The sequence below is a fragment of the Astatotilapia calliptera genome, chromosome 20, assembly GCF_900246225.1.
Source record: "Astatotilapia calliptera chromosome 20, fAstCal1.2, whole genome shotgun sequence".
NCBI classification, from domain to species: domain Eukaryota; kingdom Metazoa; phylum Chordata; class Actinopteri; order Cichliformes; family Cichlidae; genus Astatotilapia; species Astatotilapia calliptera.
In genome coordinates this window covers 16,969,621-16,993,557 of record NC_039321.1, presented here as the reverse complement: position 1 = coordinate 16,993,557, position 23,937 = coordinate 16,969,621, and the positions used below count along the sequence as shown (strand labels likewise).

At 40.4% G+C, this 23,937-nt stretch overlaps 2 protein-coding genes across 8 annotated transcripts in view; one reads left to right on the top strand and one right to left on the bottom strand.

Moving 5' to 3' along the window:
- Positions 1-215: 215 nt before the first annotated feature.
- klhdc8b (kelch domain containing 8B) overlaps positions 216-23,937 on the bottom strand; it is a 259,550-nt gene continuing 235,828 nt past the window's right edge. The window contains exon 6 of the mRNA XM_026154336.1: positions 216-4,127. Within this exon, the coding sequence (XP_026010121.1) occupies positions 3,931-4,127 (197 nt within the window). The 3' untranslated portion in view covers positions 216-3,930. The remainder of the gene's footprint in view (positions 4,128-23,937) is intronic.
- LOC113013437 (uncharacterized) lies at positions 10,126-22,949 on the top strand. Of its 7 annotated transcripts, none has more exons than XM_026154329.1 (6): positions 10,126-11,413; positions 11,839-11,970; positions 12,176-12,247; positions 12,626-12,694; positions 13,064-13,144; positions 16,071-17,505. In XM_026154329.1, exons 2-6 carry the CDS (start codon positions 11,839-11,841, stop codon positions 16,341-16,343), a joined length of 627 nt encoding a protein of 208 aa, XP_026010114.1. In that variant the 5' UTR covers positions 10,126-11,413; the 3' UTR covers positions 16,344-17,505. The 7 variants fall into 7 exon arrangements, with proteins under 7 accessions (XP_026010114.1, XP_026010113.1, XP_026010117.1 ...); XM_026154328.1 differs by having other exon boundaries at positions 10,126-11,490; XM_026154331.1 differs by lacking the exon at positions 10,126-11,413 and adding an exon at positions 22,835-22,949 and having other exon boundaries at positions 11,512-11,970; positions 16,071-16,174.

Sequence of the window (23,937 nt, the reverse complement as noted above, 5' to 3'; positions counted from 1 at the left end):
CCATCACAGGGCCAGTCTCACTGTCAGTTCCTCTCAGTGGCATACTGTAGTATTACAATACGTACACATATGTTCCCTGAGCCTTGTTATTATTATTGTGTAAACTGTCAAGACAGCTAATTGTTACTTCTCCTACTGCAGCCATGAGCATGGGTGTGTAGTGAAAAAAGACAAAGAAGAAGTGTAAAAAGAAACTAACAGCTGGAGATATTTAAAAAAAAAACTAACAAACAAGCGAGCCGGCCAATTTGACAAATTATGACCTAAATTTAAGCCAACCATATACTATGTGGGCAGATTACATGCATGTAAATATACACATTTTACCAATTCTACAAATTCTTCTATTCTACAAAGTCATTGTTCCAAAGACATCCACGATATGGCCAGGCATCCATACGGACAGAGTCCTGAAACAACCGAGCTGTTGAGAAAGAATGTCCAAACGTCCAAACAAATGTATCCAGACGGACTATGCATGCATTCACGCTTGCTTGGCTCTGTGTACAAGCAGGTGTGTGTGTGGTGTGTTTTCAGTGTGTGTGCACACATGCATATATGAGCTTCTGACTTGTACCTAACGTACTCAATTAGGTGCACACAGTGCAGCGCCTAAAATAACTGACTGTCAGCTGGCATCTCATCTGAGCCCCTGTGCCTGCAGTGCTCTCTCACAGCAATACATGTGTGAGTCTGTTAGCACGGTGCACCAGGGTGTGGGCCAGAAAACATATGAAGCAGGTGGAAAGACAATGAAGGAGACGTATGTGTGTGTGTTTGCATGTGTCTTAGTATGAATAAAAGCTTATTGTGGGGGCCAGAGACAGCTCTTTCTTCCTCTACTCCTGTGTGTCTCCAAGTTTTTCTGCGGATTAAGTCAATATTTCACTCATTTCAAATGGTCTGGATGTAAGTGATCAATATCATCTTTAAATGTTAAACCATGTCATTATAGTTGGTGGGTTATATAAAGTATTTTTGTGTATTAGTGTCTCTACTAATGTTAGCTAGTGCCATTATTTCTAGTGTCTTCACTACTGTTCCTGCCTACTATGGCTATAATAGAAAAGTTTATAAATTAGACCCGAGGTTAAAAATTCTCAGTACCAAACCTGCTAGGCCTTAAAAGAGTGCTGTGTTACAGTAAATGAATACAGTAAAAGCTGCTGACTGGATCTGTGTTTGCATATTCAGAAATGCCACCATTATGAGAGAACATGGTTCAGCAGAATACATAAAGACCAGCAGAGACTACATGCTGCACAGTGATTTCCTTTGCTTTCTTGCTCAAACTCTCTCCTCTCCGCAGGTCAGCGCATCTGTCACAAAACACTGTGTACTGCAGCTTTCTCCATTAACTCTTTAACGCAAAGCCTCACCTTTGCCCAAACAATCTAAAATCTGTCTTTTTCAGTGTGACTTGATGAGGTTACTGCATTGGTGGTGGCTTGGAAACGTTTGTAGCAGCTACAGATGTTGAAATCACGGCACTTACAGTAGATTCCAGTGAGACCAAGAATAATTGGAAACTACCAGTCCTAGAGCATAGTGGTCAGCCATTAATGTCCTTTCTTTTAAAACAGAAAGCATATAAGAGACGGGTGTTACCATTTTGAAATTATCTATTTGTGAACTATGTGTTAAGCCTAATCTTAGCCATTTTGGTAAAAGCTAAAATAATGGAGGGTGTTTTTGTTTTTCTTGTGTGCTTTGTTTTTTGAGTGGAGTTGGAAAGTATCAGCTAACAAACCTCTGCTAACTTGGTTAGCTTGGTTAGCCTGCTGCATTAGTAAATAATTTGTAATTCAAAATGACGTTAAATACAGTGATGATTTTGGTTTGTGAAAAAACAATTTTAAAACCAAATACTTAATGAAAAAACAGAGTTACCTTTAGTACACCCTAATGCTCAACAAAAGGATGTCAATCAGAGAGCCTCTCCCTTAATAATGAAGCCTTAATCTAACTCAGACTGGTGAGTTTAAAATTGGCCAACAGTAAAGCTGTCATTAAGCTATGTGTTCAAAATATCTTTTTTTTTGTACAAGGCTGTAACTATGTTTATTTCTGCTGTCTGGCATTTTAACATAGGACTCTATAGGGATTAAAACACCTTTGGCCATCAGAGGAGCTGCAGCTTCAGGCACTTTTAGGCTTCTTTTTAATTTGCCTTTTTTTGCGCAAAATATCTAGCTTGCTAGCTTGCTAGCAGACCTATGCCAGAACACACTAAAGGAAAGCCTTCAGTGGAAGGCCAACCAAGATCAGCATATAAGCAAACATATCATCCTTGCTGGCTATAAAGCCAGATTGCAAGTTAGCTAACAGATTGTAGGCTAGCTAATATTAGCCAGTGGTAAAAACACATTTACACATTATATTTGTACAGCTTTCTAACTATTTTGCCCAACACTGATAACTAAATACACTAATTATATTTTATGTAATCGATAATGCGAGAAGTAGCATATTTTATGTTTTTTAAGCAACCCCCCCCCCAAAAAAATATTGTTTGGATCCTACTGAAAATGCAGACTAAGGGCAGAAAAAAGACGGTACTGCAGAAACTTTCTGTGAACTTTTTCAGTTTTGTTTCCTCTGCAAGCCACAAACTTTTCAGTCTCCTTTCCTTTTAGCTACACAGACATGAATATTTTATATTCACAAGACAGATTTTTTTTTTTTTTTTGCCAGAAACACCTTTAAATAGACAACACTGACATCTATGTTCATGTGGCGAAGAAAAAACTATGATGATGTTAGCTCTGTCACGCCCAAACATATTTCAAATCACTTTTCTTTCCATAGAAAACCATGAAACTGTCCAACAATACTCATTCTTAAATACTGTATGGTTTTAACTAAATACATAAATGTCCTCACATGTTTATACCTAGAGAGTGATAAAACTGCTAGAATCATGATTGTAAAATCCTCTTCCCAGTGTATCTGCAATCTGACTGATATGAAGTAAAAATAAAAAATTAGGGTTATCTGGATGCTTCTGTGCAGCACATTTGAAAAGCCCTACATTTATTCTGCCATCAACTACATCTGCGTGGTACAATGTAAAGTAGCTCTGGAAGTGATTGCTGTGATGCACTGGTGGACAGATGTGAAGCATATTGAGGTGATAAGCTCAATCGCAGCCAGTTTTTCAACTGAAATGAAGGAAACACAGTGTCTGACTCAACATCCATCAGTGGTTGACTGATTGTAGAAAATAGATGGGCTTGCAGCTGCATGAGTTGCTCTTGGTGTGTGACACCAGGTCGTGGTTGCTTTACACGCATATACACAGAACAAAACAAACCAAACCAAACCAAAAAAGTGAGAAGCCAAAACAGTCATTTGTATTCTCAGAACCTCAACTGTCTAAAACTCAATATAGTGTTGTTTCTAAGGTCATAGAAAAGTGTCTGAGCTTGCTGTTGCAGCAGTAGGGGAGAGCAACAAAGAGATTCAGATATGGCCCTATGTTCCTTTATTATCCAGAAAAGTACCCTGCTTTTATTCAGAAAAATGCTCAACAGTTCAAAGGCGTGTTATTTCTTCAGACACGGTGTCTGTTTTTTTGCTCATTTTCTTCTTCCTTTGATTTCCCCAGAGTAAAAAAAAAAAAAGAATTGTCAGTTTTCTGTCCTTGCCAGTCACAGCAGTCCACTTGTATGTCCTTAATCTTGTATTCATCCAGAGATGTCACAACCTGTCTCCGCAGCTCCTGTCAGAAAATGTTTGTCGAATGTGAAAAAGAGTTTCCCACAGCCCGGTGCACTAGACGAATCCATCAGCCGGACATAAAGGTAGAAGAGTACAAGCAGGATCTGTGGATCCATTTCATGTGTTTGTGTCTCTGTTCACGCACATGAAGAAAAATATCAGTGCCAGTTTGCACATATTCTTGCTCGTGTGTTCATGTGTGTCTTTGTGTCACACTGCTTCCTGCATGCACAGGGCCTCCACAGCATTACTGGGTCCCTGTGAAACTCCACCAATTACAAACAGCATGTTGGTCGCCTGCAGAAGAGCAGAGGAGCAGCGCGCGGTGGGCATGGGCGCCACGTACTCCCAGCGCCGCTTCACTGGGTTATAGCTCTCCACCGAGCCCAGCGGCGAGGGTTCATTGCCTGCAAAATGAAAAACAGACATATTAGAATGATGACAGTGATGCTTCATGTGGGGAAGTAGGACCATTCAGAGGCTGTATATTAACATCCACTGCCTGAACAGTCCAGACAATATTTCTTCAAATAAAAGACATATATAGAACATAAGGAGGTATTTAAACCTGGATACTTAATGTCAAAAGCTGACATGTTAATTTCGATGCAAATGCAGGTTTTAGGAGCTCCAGGGTTTGACTCTGAGAGGGGTGCAACAAAACTATATATATAAAAAAAACCAAGCCAGAGGGTTTATTTAAGAATGAAACTTTTATGTCACCTAAGACATGCTAGGTCTCAACCTGGATGCTGATTCCTCTTTCTGAGGCGCACTGTGATCTACTGCTTTTTCTCTTTCCCCCACTCTCCTCCTCTTATACATCAGGATGCACTGTTTTTTTTCTGTTTCTATGGTGACCAGCATCACAGCAAGTTCGGAAATAATACGTTCTGGTGTTGTGTATGTGTGTGTGAGTGTGTGTATCTAAGAAGAACTATCATCTTCATTTTGTTAAAAGAACTAAGTGATAATGCCGAGTCGGTCTTTTCAAAGCCCGTAGCCTCGCTCAGGCCGTGGTTCCTTCATCATCTGTAGAAGACACACTCATCACAGCTCACACACACACACACACACACACACACACACACACACACACACACACACACGCACAGAAACATATTCCTTGTTGCTTTGGAGCTCAAAGGCTTCCTGTCATTTGTTTGATTCTCAACCCGCAGACGTCATGTCAGCGCTCCTCCTCCTCCCTTTGACCTTCACTCCTCATCATGACTGCCATTATTCTTCCCTGTTATCTCCTTTAACACCTTTTCCATTTTACATTACTAGTTCCTTTTTTAATTCTTCCCGGCCTCATTTTTCTTATTCTCATGCCTCATTTCTAATTCTTATCAAACGCTTAGAAACAGTCTTTCTTCAACTTTACGGCTCTTAACCCTGCTTGCGAGTCCTCCTCCACCTGCTCTGTTCATTATACTCTATTCTTTCTCCATTGAGTCCATTAAACCTCCTGTTCTCAGCTCTCCTGTTCTCATTTTGGCTTTTCTTTTTTCCGCTGCGAAGCCTCTCGTCTCAGATTCTCTTCCTTTCTTCTGTACCTGTCACCCCTCCAACCGTCAGCTTCAGTGCATTGTTCACCTCTCCTGTTTTCTTGTTCTTTGCCACTTCTTAAAATTGCTCGTCTGTTTTTTTCCTGCTCTCCCTTCCCTTTTGTTTAGCTTTATGTAAACACAACACTTAAGCTGCTGCGTGTACAGTAGTAGAGTTTGAAATAAAATGACATCCCATATAGTGACATCAGAGTAAACTTTTTAATATAATTTTTACAGTCATGACGTTTCACTATTGTTTACCATATGCCTTTGAAGTATTCTTATTTTATTGCCTTTGGGGTTAGTTCCACTTAGCTGGAGCTATGCAATCAAAGATCTATTGAGTTTTCACTGATGGCGAAAACTCTGAGTATAACTGAAGAATGGTTACTGAAAACTAGAAGAGGAGACACCCCAAGGACAAGACAGCTGGGTTTTTCTTTATTTTTCATAACAATATAAATCAAATTAATGAACACAGAGAGCAACAAGAGAAGTCGTGATTGTAATTCAGTACTGAAAAATACATCCATCCTATGCTTATTATGCTGAGACTTGAAAAAAATCCCACGTTGAAGGGAGAGACCAAACCATGAGAGAGAGCCCAACAGATTGAATCTCATTACAACAGAAGTGAACTGTGGTTTTGCACTGAGCTCTGATAAACTACATTATAAATCATATCCGTTTATAATGATCCCATTACCCCTCAAAAAGGTCTGCAGTACAAAAAACAGTGAAGGGTTGAATAAAATTGCTTTGTGAATTCAAATTTTTGTGTACATACGAGTCACATCTGTTGAACATGACACCTGAAACAAACATAAACAGAGAACATTTGCAGGGACATGATGAAATTAACACTGTCTTCTTGTACGTGTTCTTGCAAAGTTTCATTGAGATTGACCCACCAGTTAAGGAGAAAAAAGGATACATACAGACATAAATGCGCTATGATTGTTATAGTAAGATATGTGATATAGCCACCATGACACCACATTAGCAAAGTAATGCCATGAAGCATTACTGAAAGTTTGCACCATCCCCATCTTTGAATTAAAAGCAAATTTGCCACCATGATTAAATTGGTGTTCTAACCCACTGGGGCCTGGACTCTACAGGGCTTCTGTAACGACCTTGTGGTGTTTCCAGCTCATTCAAGTTCTTTTGGAGCTTTTTTACTCCACTCAGCTGACCATAATGAATTGCACCTTGACATGTATTTGACATGCAGAACATCAGCTACAGCGACCAAGTTTTTAGTCAACAAGATGGGAAAGGGAGAATACACTTTTCATTAAAGAAATAGTTATGTAACAATCTTACAAACAGGATTGGTCCATACATTTTTCATTTAATGCTCCATGCTATCATGATCATGGGTGATCTGTATGCGGTTAATCACAGTTTGGGTGTGCTTTGCAGTGAACAGACCATGCTATGTGAGTGTATTTGCTAATTTAAGTGTGGTTCAACAAAAACCTCTGAAAAAACAAGCCTAATGTTGCAAGGGTTAATGCTCCAGTCTCTTGTCTAATTTCTGGCTCAAGTAAAAAAAACAATAACTTTTTTAATGGCTGCAAAACTGAAGGCTTTAAATAATGGGTGAAGTATTGGCAATATATATCCAAGTCTGCCTTTACTTGTTTAGAAATGCCATGCCATAATATGTTCTGACCCTTTATAATCAACCATCACAACATGTACATCTTCTCTTTCAACTGACCAATTGAAAAGCACGCCTGTGTGCATATTTCTTTGCATAGCTGGTACTCTTTTAAAATCACTTTCACTGCTCAAGCATGGAGCTACACCAGCTGCAGCACAGTTTCCATTTGATTTTCAGGGTTAGCCTTCCTAAGTTCTTTACTGTTCACCTGTTTCTGACCGCCTGTTGTTCCTGCTTTCACTCGGGACTGCAGGTCAAACAGAAGCCACAGCAAACCTGCTGAGGAGCTTGTATTACTGTCTGATCTGTGCTGTAAACAGTGCCATTACATGCACTCTTTTCAGCACTTACCATATTTTAGTAGCTAATGCATAGCTTACAACCTTGACCTTCTTGCCTCCTGTTCTTTATCACTACAATTTACATTGTCAGTGGGTAAAATGCTGCAATCATAATTTACCAGAGTACAGGAAGAATGCCACATGCCCTCCTGCCAGCTCTCTGGTTAACAGTAAAATGGTGGACAGTTTTACTGCAGACTTCCACAATGTGACTTGGCAGGGTTCAGAGCAGGTCAGAATTTACTCTCACAGCTGGCTGCTGGGGGATACAATTATAATATAATATACAATTAGATGCCGACATCTAATGCAGCAAGAGTAAGGACTTCATCAGCTCATTTTTCTGCTGTCAAAACAGAAGAGAAGCTCTGATTAGTGTTGGTTTGTTACTGACATAGCTGGGTACTAATTAAACACGCCAATTTGTAAGAAAAAACATCTTTCAGAAGAAGTACTCTGCTTAACAAATGTCCAGAAAAAAAGACCACTGAACAAATCTATTCATTAGAAGGGGGTGTTTTTCTTTTTGTCATCCGCACTATCAGTGTGGTATGAAAAGGTTAATTTGAAGTTTTGCCCATAGAAAAACTGCCCATGTGAGCCTTTTTCTGAACTACCTCCCACAGCAGTTCAGGAAGGGCCCAGTAACCTGGCTCCAGATCTTCTGACTTCTGAACAACTGCAAACCTCTGGCACCAGAAATGCTTTGGTGCAAAAAATCTCTGGAGGCTAATCTGACACCAAACGCAGCCTTAAAGTCTAAGCTGACACAGTTCTTATTTTTAGGTATATATTCAAACAGGGATAGTTAAAAGCTACTTTTAGCATCAGGACATGAAGAAATTACTGATTAAAAATCTAAATCAGCATATAATTATCTGTTCTGTGCTTCATTAACCTGTGATGATGGGGTTCAAGAAAACTTGCATCTGTGTTATAAACTAGCACAGGCGTGACAAATAGTAACAGTGTCACTTTGCATTAACACAGAGTGGCAGATTTATTCCGAGGGTACTCAGCTTGTTGAAATACAGAGATTTACCTGCTGACTGACAGTTTAAACCACATTAAGTTTATATATTTCTGTCTCTGTCACTGTGTTATTTGTGATTTGAGTTTGAGTTTCCTTTAATACGATTTACTTTAAGAGGCTTAAAATGACAGATGAGGTCAAAGTTGTGTCAGCAGTTTTCTGCATCTATGACTCTCACAGATGCAGAACATCTCATCTGAATACATAAAGATCAGGAAGTATGTGTATGCAAAGTGTGTGAGAGCCCATTCCTAATGGCTGTTTTTGAGGTTCATGTGCATGCAAACACAAATAATCTGATTATGAAATGATATCCATGAGCCCATAACTGCAGCTCAAGTCAGTCCTCGTGTGACAAGTCGTATCTAATTATAATTTAGGTGCAGATATCAAGTTGTCAGGCGTTGTCATGAATTAAACAAAAGTACAAGGCGGTGCAAAAACACAAAATGCTGGGTGCGTGGGTGGAGGTGGTGAAGACAATGTTACTATAATGGATACAAATACAGAGAAATGCACAAAAAGAGAGAACATCGTGTTCTGTTGCAGACTGAAAAGTACAGAAGAACATCAAAGACAAACAAACATTATTTAAAACTGTCCTAACTGGTTGTAACATAATTTGGCCTCCTCCAGCACGCCTTTTAAAATAAGCCCTTTAATAAGATGGGTACTAAGAAAAAACAATCAGTGAAAAAATTCATCCAACCTCATCACTGATCACCATTAAACTGTACACAAATTCTGTTTATCATCTGACCTTTTAATTATTAAGTGTGCCTATGCCAAAAGGCACACTTATTACTATTGCTCGGATTTATTATTATTATTATTATTATTATTATTTTCCTCCCACAGTTTTGACACAAGCTTCATATATGTTATATCATTTTGTGCGGCTGGATCAGGAATGAGTTGCTATGACTTTTGGTGTTTATTACTTCTATAGTTTTTTAAATATGAATATTTTAATGCTAGTTTTTGCCCATTGAAATGAATGGGAAGTAAAAGTGAAACTTATCTTGTTGAAACTTCATTTGTGGTGTGTTGGCTCACTCTAGTGGTATGTCGGGAGTAGTACGGCCTGTCTACCCTTATTTGGATTAACGCAATGACGACACTATCAACGGCGTGCGTCTCTCCGCCCCTCCTCCGGTTTGAAATTGACCTTAGAAGTGACTTCCACGCGTCTCTTCGCCTCCGGTTTGAAATTGACCTTTGAACGTGATTTTCTGAAGTGTTCGGTAAGACAGCGTAAGCTTTGACAAGGTAAGTCCATATCTCTCCCTCTGTTTGAAATTTAGCTTTGAAAGTGATTTTTTATGCCTGTCTGGGCGATTTCTTTGTCTGTCGTGGTCATGTTCGGCACGCTGCTAAAGCTAGCTAGCGGATATTGAGCATAGGTAAGCCTCTCCGGCTTGAAATTGACTTTGAAAGTGATTTTCTGTGTCTTGACGCTGATATCTACAAAATGATTGTGTGGTTAGCACTTGGATATCACTTTATTCCAGAGGTATCGTTTGTAATTAAAACTTTTAAGAAGCGAAGTGATTTTTTTTGTATGTGTATCTTGGCGATCGCATTTCACGCCCTTTGTCTCGGTGGTGGCTAGCTAGCGGATATTGAGCATAGGTAAGCCTCTCCGGCTTGAAATTGACTTTGAAAGTGATTTTCTGTGTCTGGACGCTGATATCTACAAAATGATGGTGTGGTTAGCACTTGGATGTCACTTTATTCCAGAGGTATCGTTTGTAATTAAAACTTTTAAGAAGCGAAGTGATTTTTTTTGTATGTGTATCCTGGCGATCGCATTTCACGCCCTTTGTCTCGGTGGTGGCTAGCTAGCGGATATTGAGCATAGGTAAGCCTCTCCGGCTTGAAATTGACTTTGAAAGTGATTTTCTGTGTCTGGACGCTGATATCTACAAAATGATGGTGTGGTTAGCACTTGGATGTCACTTTATTCCAGAGGTATCGTTTGTAATTAAAACTTTTAAGAAGCGAAGTGATTTTTTTTGTATGTGTATCTTGGCGATCGCATTTCACGCCCTTTGTCTCGGTGGTGGCTAGCTAGCGGATATTGAGCATAGGTAAGCCTCTCCGGCTTGAAATTGACTTTGAAAGGGATTTTCTGTGTCTTGACGCTGATATCTACAAAATGATTGTGTGGTTAGCACTTGGATATCACTTTATTCCAGAGGTATCGTTTGTAATTAAAACTTTGAAGAAGCGAAGTGAATTTTTTTTTGTATGTATATCTTGGCGATCGCATTTCACGCCCTTTGTCTCGGTGGTGGCTAGCTAGCGGAGGTTAGCACTTGGATGTCACTTTATTCCAGAGGTATCGTTTGTAATTAAAACTTTTAAGAAGCGAAGTGATTTTTTATTTATTTTTTTTGTATGTGTATCCTGGCGATCACATTTCACGCCCTTTGTCTCGGTGGTGGCTAGCTAGCGGATATTGAGCATAGGTAAGCCTCTCCGGCTTGAAATTGACTTTGAAAGTGATTTTCTGTGTCTGGACGCTGATATCTACAAAATGATGGTGTGGTTAGCACTTGGATGTCACTTTAGTCCAGAGGTATCGTTTGTAATTAAAACTTTTAAGTGGCGACTGTTTTTACTCCCTTCCAAACAGTAAAGTTCCTCTTTGTCTATCAGTGGGACATTTAAACCAGACAGTACAAGGCTACATTTCAGCTTTACAAGCCAATCAGTTTGCTAATTGTTCTTGTGAGATTTGTTTGCAAAGTTTAAGGTGTTAAGTAGGAGCTGTGACCATCTGGGTCTGCTTGCTGCTGGCATTCTGCCAGAGCCCCAGCAACAAGACCGCCTCCCAGCAACAAGACCGCCTCCCAGCAACGAGACTGCCTGTCAGCCTTGCAAGGTACCCAATTTTCCAATTACTCTATAACAAAACTGTTGTGGGCAACAAGACTGTCTCCTAGGTTTGCAAGCCAATCACTTTGCCAAATGTTCTTGTAAGATTTGTTTGGAAAGTTTAAGGTGTTAAGTAGGAGCTGTGAACATCTGGGTTTGCTTGCTGCTGGCATTCTACCAGCGCCCCAGCAACAACACTGCCTCCCAGCTTTGCAAGGTAATTACTTTCCCAATTACTGTACACCAAAATGGAGTAATTGTCGTGGTCAACAAATCTGCCTCCCAACTTTCAAGGTAATCACTTTCCCAATTACAATATACAAATTGTTATGGAACTTTACTTAACAAAGCCTTAAGACCGGGTAGTGACACTATCAATATGTCTATTTAAAGAAAAGAGAGATTTTTTTTTTTTGGTTCTTGTAGTCATCTTGTGTATCAGAGGGTTAAAATAAAAAAATGCTGGTATACATCAGAATTTTTGATTCATTTACTGTTTGTCGATTTACTGCATTGTAAAGTCTTTTGGTTACCAATGCAGCTACCTGGTTATTATGCTTGACTTAAAATGAAAGCTGGGTCTGATCACATGCTTGAAATGCCAACAATTAATATTCTGTTTTTCTGCTGACATTCTACCAGATGCCGAGAAAAAATAAAAGATCCCAGGCACAAAAGAAGCGCTGGAAACCACTTGACCTGGTCGATCCTGCTGTCCCAATGCTCACTGGCCACAACCAAGATGAGGCAGTCAGTAGTTTTCCATCTGACCAGGTAATGAAGATATGGTAGTGATCACAGACAGTTGAACAGTTTTCGAAACACGTTTGAGACAGTTAAGAACACCTACCCATACAGTTTAGGATTGTTTGTTATAATGTCACATAATTGGCATAACAGTGCATGGTATGCAGAGCATTTAAATGAAATGAATGTGTCAGGTTACTTAATGTCTTCTATACCCTTTTCCCCGGGTTAGCAGATAGCACCAGCAAGGTTATCCTTGGAAACACAGGATAGACCCACCTCCTTATGTTCCCCAGGTATCAAGGTAAATATCAAAAAATATTCCTCTATTAAGAATTTACAACAGACAATTACACTACAATTACATGTTATAGACATATTCATGGTTACATCTCAGCATTATGCAAACAGCAGGGATTTTTTTTTATTGCTTTGTAAGTTTAGTAACCACTACTGTTCAGTATCAAATATTCCATTCTGTTTCAAATCTGTTAGTAGGTTTTATAATTTTGACTAACTGTACATAACCTCTCATCAGATTTCAGACACACATCCACTAGAAAAACGATCTGTTACCCAACTGGCATACCAGTTCATGCCATGCATTGCATTTTAGAGTGAAATTAATGTGTCAGGTCACTTAATGTCTTAACATTATATACTGTTTTTCCTGGGTTAGCAGACAGCACCAGCCAGGTTGTCCTTGGTAACGGAGAATAGACCCACCTCCTTATGTCCTCCAGGCAGCAAGGTAAATTTAAAAAAACGTCTTCCTCCATTAAGGATTTATAGTGGACAGTTACATTATCATTAAATGTTAGACATATGGTTACATGTTAGTATTATGCAAGCAAGAATTTTGTTGTATACCCTTTGTTAGTTACGTAACCACTACTGTTCCATATTTTCGTTAAAGTTTCTAAAGTTACACTCACTTTCAAATCTCTTAGTAGTTATGCAAACAGCTGGGATTTTTTTTATTGCTTTTTTTATTTTTTATTGTAAGTTTAGTAATCACTACTGTTTCATGTTTTCTTTAAAGTATCCAGTGTTACACTCTGTTTCAACTCTTTTAGTAGGTTTTTATAATTTTGATTAACTGTATGTAACCCATTATCAGATTTCAGACACTCGTCCACCAGCAAAACGAGTCTGGGCAACTGATGATTTCCACACGGCATCAAATTCTCAACCTAAAAAGGTATGTCCACAAATGTCTATAACAAATTAGTATACATGTGATCTTTGCTGTATAATCACCGGGGTTGATATTTAGTCTTTCACCTTAAGTATGCTTGCTAACTCGTACTAAATATACTAAAATGTTAGACTAAACATGTACATTTTTAAATGTCTTTCTTCAGATTCCTAAAATGCAGACATCTCAACAGCTATTTCTGTCTATTTAGCTATTTCTATATATATATATATATATATATATATATATATATATATATATATATATATATATATATATTGTTCAGAAAAAAACATTTATACCATTTAATACTTAAAGCTTCACATAAATTGACATCCACAGTGAAAAGCAGTGCAAATAAATACAAACATGGCTTTGTGACACTCATCTAGGACTGATGCCTCACTGGCTGAGGATCTAAACCGTTTCTTCGCCCGCTTTGAGACGACCAAGCCCTCAGCTGCCACACCACTTCCACCCGCCCCCAGCACTGGCACACTAACACTTAGGGAGCACCAAGTGAGGTGTGTTCTAAGGTCAGTGAATCCCAGGAAGGCGGCAGGTCCTGATGGAATACATGGAAAGGTTCTCAGAGCATGTGCTGACGAACTGACCGGAGTCTTCACTAAAATCTTCAACCTTTCCTTGTCATCAAACACCATCCCGCCCTGCCTCAAAACCTCCACCATCATCCCCATCGCCAAGAAGACAGCTGTGGCCAGCCCAAATGACTACAGGCCTGTTGCACTTACGCCTGTAGTGATGAAGTGCTTTGAGAGACTGGTCTGTCAGCACATCAGGGCCGGTCTGCCTCCCACTCTGGACCCCCACCAATTTGCCTACAGGACAAATCGTTCCACCGAGGACGCTATCACCATAGCGCTCCACACTGCGCTGAGTCACCTGGAGCACCGAGGAAGCTATGTGAGAATGCTCTTTCTGGACTTCAGCTCAGCATTCAATCATATCATCCCGGAGATCCTGGTCCAGAAACTGTCTCACCTGGGACTCTCCACCCCCATCTGCCTCTGGATCAAGGACTTCCTGACAAATAGACCACAGTCTGTCAGACTCGGCCCCCACCGGTCCAGCACCATCACACTCAGCACCGGGTCTCCACAAGGATGTGTTTTGAGTCCCCTCCTGTTTACGCTCTACACATCCGACTGCTCCCCTACCCATCTCTCAAACACCATCATAAAGTTCGCGGATGACACCACAGTGGTTGGACTCATCTCAAGGGGGGATGAGTCGGACTACAGAGATGAGGTCAACAGACTGACTGAGTGGTGTTCAGTTAACAACCTCCAACTGAACACCACGAAAACTAAAGAACTTATCTTGGACTTCAGGAAGGGCAGAGCAGACCCGGCCCCACTTTACATTCACGGGAGCTGTGTGGAGAGGGTACACTCCATGAGGTTTCTGGGCGTGCAGATATCTGATGACCTCTCCTGGACTGCAAATACTACAGCGGTGGTTAAAAAGGCCCAGCAGCGTCTCCACTTTCTGAGAGTGCTCAGGAGGAACAACCTGGAGGAGAGGCTGCTGGTGACATTTTACAGAGCCACCATAGAGAGCATCCTAACGTACAGCATAACAACATGGTATGCAGGGTGCTCAGCTGCAGACAGGAAAGTACTGCAGAGGGTCATCAACACAGCCCAGAAGATCACTGGCTGCTCTCTGCCCAGCCTGGAGGTCACTGCACACTCTCGGTACCTCAGCAGAGCTGGCAATATCATCAAGGACCACTCTCACCCCAGCAACCAACTGTTTGAACTATTACCGTCAGGCCGACGGTACAGGTCACATAAAACCAGGACAAACAGATTCAGGGATAGCTTCTTTCCCAGAGCTATCACTGTAGTAAATAAGCACAAAAACAATTGAACCTATTCCATACCGTCACTGTCATTATATTATGCTGCTATTCATACTGTCATCATATTAATGCTGCTATCCTGTATATATTGTACATACTATTGTTTGAGTACTTACGATTGTTTTTTTTGTACTTTTTATATTTTACATTTATATTTATTATTGAAACTTGCACCAAGGGAGTGGCACTCCAATTTCGTTGTACTCTGTACAATGACAATAAAGGCTATTCTATTCTATTCTATTCTATTCTAAGATGGATGTCAGTGTATTCTGTTTCAATCACATTTAACCTGTAACTGAATTTTGTGTCATTTCTTTACAAAATGTAACACAACTATGAAACGTGTTTTTATGGCACATGTACAGAACCATCTGGTTTAATCTGAAATCAGTGAACGAATTACATCTAATTTAAGAGCATCTGAGATCCTCTTACGAATAATACGTAAACAGGATTTCCTTTCATATATTTGTATTTAGGCTGCAATTTAGTTGATGTTTGAAGGCCCGCAGCAACCTAAAATAATGTGTTATACTGAAAGAAATTAACTGCTTTGAAAATATGAGGAGCAGAAGGTACAGATATGACCTTCGTTAAAGGTCATTAAAAAAAACAGCACTCAAGCAAATTACAGATATCTGAAGTATTTGTCATTTTTACTTCCCACCTCTGCTCTCTCTCACTCACTCTCACTGTTCCTGTCACTGTCTTTCTGCCTTTCTCTTTCTGGCATATCTGATGCTGTACTATGATTGACGAGTGATATAATTTGGATTAATTTGCCTGAACATTGCTTAATTATTTTAACATAATTAAAAATGGTAAATGGCCTGTATTTGTATAGCGCTTTACTTAGTCTCCAAGGCTCCCAAAGCACTTTACACTACGTTCAGTCGTTGACACTTAAAAAAATAAAAACACAACATTTTTCTACATTATTGCAGCAACACTTAAATGTATTTTATTGCTCAACCTTGAAACACATATCATAAAATGTTTAACAATAATACGGTATGTGTCACCTTTGCATTTCTTGATCAGCCTTTCCATGACACAAATGAAGACCTACTGACGGAGGAGCTACAGAGCAACACAGTTCAGCCCTTTTGGAGTGTCAGTGCAACTCATTGTCAGAGTGATGAGAGGTACACAGAATTCTCTCGAAATCATCAGTGCACATGTAATGCCCTCACATTCCTGGCCTACCTTAATGAGGAATACCAGTTCAACACAGCCATACTTGATAAGGTCCTTGAACAGGGAGATGCACTCTACTGTTGCATTAAAACAAATCTTCTGCAGGAGATCATCTGACCATGGAGGACCTGCCCAAAGAACTTCATACTGACACAAATGTCTACAGTGTGAAAATCGATGACATAAGTTATGGATATCTGGAAGCAGCAGAGAACAGTCCTCAAAGAACAGAGTGGTGGTTGCCTCTTGCTAGTCGCCTTGTATGTCTGTCAACAGATGTGAACTTTGCTTTGCTCATGGTCTCACCTGAGTGCATTGCGGTTTTCCGTGACAAATCTGGGAGGTATGGATTATTTGATTCACATTCAAGAAGTGCAGCGGGTTTACGTCAGCCAAATGGAACAGCAGTCATGCTCACTTTCACTCATGTGAATGACCTGATCACCCACGTGCATAACCTTTTTCAAAATCAAGGCAAGTATGCACGATATGAGTTTGTGCCTGTTTCTTTCAAAACAGTCAGCACTCACACGGAACCCCCTGGACAGTCAACTCAGGCAACACCAGGAGCTACAGCTACATCATCAACACAAAATGATGAACCACAAATCACGAATCCCACTGCGCAAATGCCTGAACCAGAATCAGCCAAAACCCACATGACGATGTTAGACAATACTTTAAACTCACCAGATGACAAAATGGCTAAAACCCCCCGAACAGCAAGAAATGTGAGTAAATTAAATAAACGACAACGTAAGAAAGCTATTCGTCAAGCTCAAACAAGTCAGAGGGAGTATGTAAAAGCTAAAGACAAATCTTCAACTGAAGAAGTGGCAAAGAAGACAAACAAAAGAAGACACGAAAGAGAACGATATGCCTCCTGTCGTGAATTTCGAATGAAAAGATTACAGGCTATGAAAACTCAATATGCTGAAAACTATCATTACCGTAAACAAAGACTGTTATCAGCCAAAAAATATTACGCCAATCCTCATATTCAAGAAAAAGTAAAAGCCTGCAAGGTGAAGAGATACCAAAGTGATCGTCATTTTCAACAAAAAATGAGAGACTACATTATCAGAAGATATACTACGGATCCTGACTTTCAAATCAGACAGAAAAAATATGTGGTTCAGAAGGACAACACGGATACCAGCTTTAAAACCAGACAGAAGCAATATCTGGTCCAAAGGTACAACACGGATACTGACTTTCAAACCAGACAGAAGCAATATCTGGTCCAAAGGTACAACACGGATACTGACTTTCGAAGCAGAATGAAAAAATACATAAGAACAAAATATGCATCTGATCCAAACTACAGGCACAAACAGAGAAAATCAATTTATGACAGGTATCACAATGACTCACAATTCAGACTGCACCATATACAGCGCTGTGCCCAGTACCAGAGACACAAAATGGCTACCACTGCATCTTTTGCCATTTATAAAAAGTTGTGTGCACAGAGAATAAAGAAGAAATACAGACGACTAGTAACACAGTTCCAGCAGGGTCCACAGTCTGAAGCACAGCCCCAGCTTGTAGTGAACAGTGTGATACAAGCAGCCACATGTGTACCATCGGATGTGGAAACCACAGTAAACTGTCTTCCCAGACCTAACAGTGAAGCCCAGCTCCTGCAGGTACAACTGAAGAGACACATCAGATTCAAAGGTTACCAACACTTCTACACTGTAAACATGAAGAATGTGTTAGCAGGATTATCAAAGCTAAAAGAGATGCATTCAGAATACAAAGATGTATCTATTGATGATGAAGCTACTTTTGCTGATCCCACAAGTAATCAGATAATCGAGACGGAACATGACACTGCTGATGCAGATATTCAAGATGCACTGCCCAGAAATTTCGACCAGCAAAATGTACCAGAAAGAAGAACCACTGAGGATACAACAGCTGGACTGCTTGAGCCATGTCATGATGTAAACCAACTAATGGAGCCTGAACAGTCAAATGAAGAGCCCTTACAAGATATGGAGAAAGAAAAGGAAGAACTTCGACCTGGTCTTGTTCTAGACACCTGTATGCAACCACCAGATATAGCACAGGACATTTTATCATATGGTGAAGGAATATTTAGCACTGCACCCGCGCAAGGAAATAGACCTGTTGGCTTCTTCTCTGTTCCTAAACTTGAAGCCATGGCCTTTCCTGTGCAGTTCCCAACTGGACAGAACACATTAGATGAAGCCAGACAAGTTAAACTTTCCCCAAGCATGTATTTTAATACACGGCTGTTCTCTGCAGACACACGGTTTGCAACTGACCAAAGCTACCTATTCTTTGCACAGTTTGTAACAGAAACACACATGGCTTCAAACAGCATGTCCATCCAATTGCGCAAAGGAAAGGCAATCACCAAGGATGAGCGTAAAATTTCTAACAGAATGCTTCAAAATAAAGACGAAGTGGAGAAACTGATAAATAACAAAGACGCAACACGCTTCATGAAACCTCTGAGAGGTACTCCAGCCTATTGGGAGAAGGCACTGAAAGACCTACATGCTATGGTCAGACAGTTAGGAAAGCCAACTTTTTTCCTGACATTTTCAGCTGCTGAAATGAGATGGCCTGAGGTTGTTGAGGTCATAAAAACTCAACAAGGTGAACAGGTGGATTTTTCACAACTTGACTGGAACACAAAGTGTGAAATTCTCCGAAGCAACCCTGTGACTGTGATGCGATTGTTTGAAAAAAGAGTCGATGCACTAATGACAACACTGATCCTGTCCCCAGCACAGCCCATCGGTGAAGTAGAAGATTACTTTTATCGAGTGGAGTTTCAGGCCAGAGGTAGCCCTCATATCCATTTACTGGTTTGGGTCAAAGATGCACCTGAATTTGGAAGCGACCTTGAAGACCACGTGTACAAATTTATTGACAAGTACATAACATGTAAGATGCCTGACCAAAATGCCGATCCTGAACTTCACAAAATTGTGTCCGAGGTTCAAGTCCACAGCAGAAATCACTCCAGATCCTGTAAAAAAGGTAATGTGTCATGTAGGTTTGGGTTCCCCAAACTACCCGTAGACCAAACAATGATCACTTTCCCAAGCCCAGATGATGATGATGATGATCACAATGATAAGCAGCATAGCACAAGTAAGGAGAAAGGCACAAATGAAAAGCAAAAGAACAGACGAATGGCTCTCGCAAAAAAAATGAAAGAGGCCAAAGAAAAACTCCAGCCATTGAGAGATTTGCTCTGCGACCCAAATTCCTCGTTTGAAGACTTGTCTGAGCTGCTTCACAAATGCAAATTAACTTATGAACAATACTTGGATTGTGTCTTCAATTTAAGCAATGGTCATGTCATCCTCTTAAAGCGTGAACCTAATGACTGCTGGGTGAATGCATACAATGCAGATCTGCTGAGGGCCTGGAATGCCAACATGGACATCCAATATGTCATTGATGACTACAGCTGCCTGATGTACATGATGTCTTATGTCTCTAAACCCGAATTTGAGATGACACAATTTCTTAATGGCGTCATCCAGGAAGTAAAAAAGTCCAATGTCAATGAAAGAGATGAAATGAAACAGATAATGCAGGCATATGCTAAACACAGAGAAGTCAGTGCCCAAGAATCCGTGGCAAGGACATGCAGCCTGCCACTAAAAAAGTGTTCACGCAGTGTGGTCTTCATATAGACTGATGATGATGCCCTGAAAATGAGTCTCCCGATGAGCAGGTTGCAGAGCATGGCACCAGATGATGAAAATGTGTGGATGTCCGGATTGCCAGAAAAATATGCAAACAGACCTAGAACACCTGACTTTGAAAGAATGTGTTTGGGTGAATTTGCTTCAGAGTACAGGATTCTCTACGGCCGTCAAACAGAGTCCAAAAATACCATCCCCTTTTGAATAACATGGGTTATATTCAAAAAAGAACAAGAGGGAAACCTGCAATAATCAGATATCCTCGGTTCTCAGAAAAGAAACAACCAGAAAAGTTTTATAGCAGACTACTAAAACTTTATTATCCACATCGATCAAATGATGACCTTAAAAACACAGAATACCCCACATCCGAGCAGTTCTACAAAAGTGGACGAAAACATGGTTTTGCAGTACGGCCAATTGTTACCTTTAACAAAAAGCGTTATGAAGGCCATGGCAAAACAATGGAAAGGGCACTGGAACAGATTGAACAACAAGGCCCACTTATCAATGCATGGAACACCTTTGCACCTGAGGTTGAAGTAGATCGTTTAGAGTGTGTGGCCCAACGACAATCCAGACATGACACTGACGAAAATGAAATGGACATTGTTCCTGACTACCAAGTCAGTGGTAGCAGCAGTGGAACCATGCCAGCAATCGTAGCACCAAAGCTAAGCCCAGACTTTGTCAGAAAAATGTACCAAAGTCTGAATGAAACCCAAGCATCCATATTCTACGCAGTGCATGAGTGGTGTTTCAAACTTGTGTGGGGTCACTGTCCTGAGCAGTTCTTTTATTTTGTCTCTGGAGGAGCTGGCTGTGGAAAATCACATGTTATCAAGTGCATATATGAGGAGGCAACAAAGATTTTGCACCAACTCCCCAGATTCCGAGACCAAGCAGACATGTCCTACCCTGCAGTACTGCTGACTGCATTTACTGGCACTGCAGCTTTTAACATATCTGGGAAAACACTGCACTCTCTGCTAAAGCTGCCAAGATCTTTAAAACCGCCTTATCAGGGACTGGGGAATGCACTGGATGAAGTGAGAGCTTCACTTTCAAATGCAGAGATTCTGATCATTGATGAGATATCTATGGTTTCTAAAGACCTTTTTGCCTACATCCACTGGAGACTTCAGCAGATCAAAGGAAACAAGAAACCTTTTGGTGGGATGTCTATCCTTGCAGTAGGAGACTTTTACCAGCTTCTACCCCTTGGAAAAGCCAAACCACTCTGTGTGTACGAGGACAATGTCCTTGATCTCTGGAAAGACTATTTCCACATGGTCAACCTGACAGAAATCATGTGACAGAAAGATGATCATTCTTTTGCTGAAGTTCTGAACAGGATAAGAGTGAAGCAAAAAACAGACTCTCTTGAAGCCGATGACAAAGCCTTGCTCACACAGGCTATCCATGACATAAAAGACTGTCCATCTAATGTATTACACATTTATGCTACAAACAAAGAGGTTGACAAACACAATTCAGCAACTGTAACTGCTCTTCATTCTGATATCATAAATATTCAGGCAGAAGACTACAGAAAAGACCCACAAACGGGTGAGATGGTCCTCCTGGCAGAAATGATGAAAGGCAACAAAGGAGATTTACCTGATAACATACAAGCTGCACCTGGAGTGCGTGTTATGATTATCAGAAATTTGGATGTTGAAGATGGGCTTGTTAATGGGACATTTGGAACAATCACGAACATTGTGACAGCCACACAGGATGGACCAAAAACTGTGAATCTCATTGGACTCACGCTGGACAATGAAAATTCTGGGCAAAAACTTTGCAGAAAAATACAAGGATCCTCAGACAATCTTGTGTATATTGAGAAATGTGAAGAATGCACAAGTAAAAAAGGAGTGGTTCGCAGGCAATTTCCAGTGAAGTTGGCCTTTGCATGTACAGCTCCCAAAGTACAAGGCATGACAATGGAATCAGCAGTAGTATGCTTGAAGCGTGTTTTTGAACCTGGAATGGCCTATGTTGCACTCAGCCGCACAACCTCACTTAAAGGACTGTACATCACAGACTTTGATGAAAAGAAAATCTATGCTGATCCTGCCATCACAGATGCACTCAAAAATATGAGACATGCATCATTTGAGAATGCAAGACCACTGTTGCAATTCTTAAAATCAGTAGATCCCACAGTCCCCACGTTGACAATTATCCATCATAATGCACAAGGTCTCCCAACTCACATGGAGGACATGAGATGCCACCATGAACTCAGCCTTGCTGATGTTTTATGTATAACAGAAACACACTTGTCTGGATCATCGGTTTCTCCCCGCTTCCAGCTGGAACAATACAACATGGCCACACGCAACAGACACGTCTCTTACACAAATCATACAGACATGGCAAAGGTAAATGGCGGTGGAGTTGCAATTTACTACAACACAATTCTTACAGCAGAGTCCCGAAAATACCTGCAAAATGTGACTGACCTTGAATTTGTTGTTGTCAAATTCAAAGGCAGTCACAGCTTTGATAGCAACTGTATACAGGCCACCAAATTACAGCCATGTGAGGTTTTTACCACAAATGCAATGTCTTTTGGACTCGTTGGAAATGATGAATCACCAACCAATTATTGTTTGTGGAGACTTCAATGAGGACCTTATGAGCAGAGGAAAAAAACCCATCCAAGAACTGTTGCAGTCAAGAGGATATGCACAACTGATTACTGCTGCAACTACCGAAAAACACATTGATTGATCACATTTACATATCACAGCCATACGCCTGCCTCCAATCAGGTGTTCTGAATACATATCACAGTTATCATAACCCCATTTATTGTGTTATTCACTAACACAAAATGACTGCAAGGGTATGAGGGATATGGACTTGCCAAGTGTCACTCCCTATTGGCCTACTCTCGCCTAGAAGTCATACAGATGGACCTAAATATGGATATCAGCATCTACAACAAGAAGTACAGGTGAGTCCTCTTGTAACATTCTTTAATGTACTACTATTTTATTAATTCCTATACACTCTGAACCGAATTTGTTGAAAAATAAAGTCAATCATGTTCTCTTATACGCAGACACAACAGAACACCAGCCTCTACGTGGTGCGAAGCCTACTGCAACAAAAACGTGATCTTCATGTCTTTGCGACTGAGCACACTCTACCAGCAACACTGACAGCTCACCAGTGGGAGCTCATAGATAAGACTGCTGGTGTGCTGTCATCCATTGAAGAGCTGACCAGAAACGTGAACAGAAAAACTGCAACTGCACCTGATGGGATCCCTGCCATAACAGATAATTGTATTTTTGTTTCTTTCTTTATATTGTACCATTTGATATTGATATTGTTTGAAATAAACTATAATCTCATTCATCCATTAAGTCATCCATTCATTCATAACTCCTCAGATGTGTTCTGTCCAGTGAAGGCAGTGGAGAAGCCCTACACTGATGTTGAAACTGTGCCACTCTTCTAGACTAGGAAGGGCCCAGCCATTTGGCTTTTCTACCTTTAAAACCCGGAGAGCAGCCAAATGGCTGGTAGGCTTTTAGCTAAGCTTTAGCTTCAGGCAAGTGGAAGCTAAATTGGCTAGTCATTCATATGTAAATTGGGTTGTTACCTGGGAATTCTGGAGGGAGGGGAGTGGGGGTGTGTGGATGAGGGGGTGGGGGAGCTGCTAAAAGCGGTGAGCTTCCTTTTGTTTCATCTTGATGCATTCTCAATCATCCAGGGAAACAAATCTCCAAAAGTCACCAACTTGGAGTGTTTCAGTTTGCCATCTTAGGGAGAAATCAACACACATGGGTGTATGTCCTTTGTTGCTGAGATTTATTGATAAAAACAGTACAAAAAATCAACCATTTGTACACATTTTTACAAATAATTATAAAAAGTGAGTGAGTACATTTCAACATTTTCAGCAATCACTCACAATCCTGGCACTGCCATGGTATCTGTAGTCTGCATTTACCACATGTGTATCTGTTGCAGTGAACACATCGCACAGTGGCATG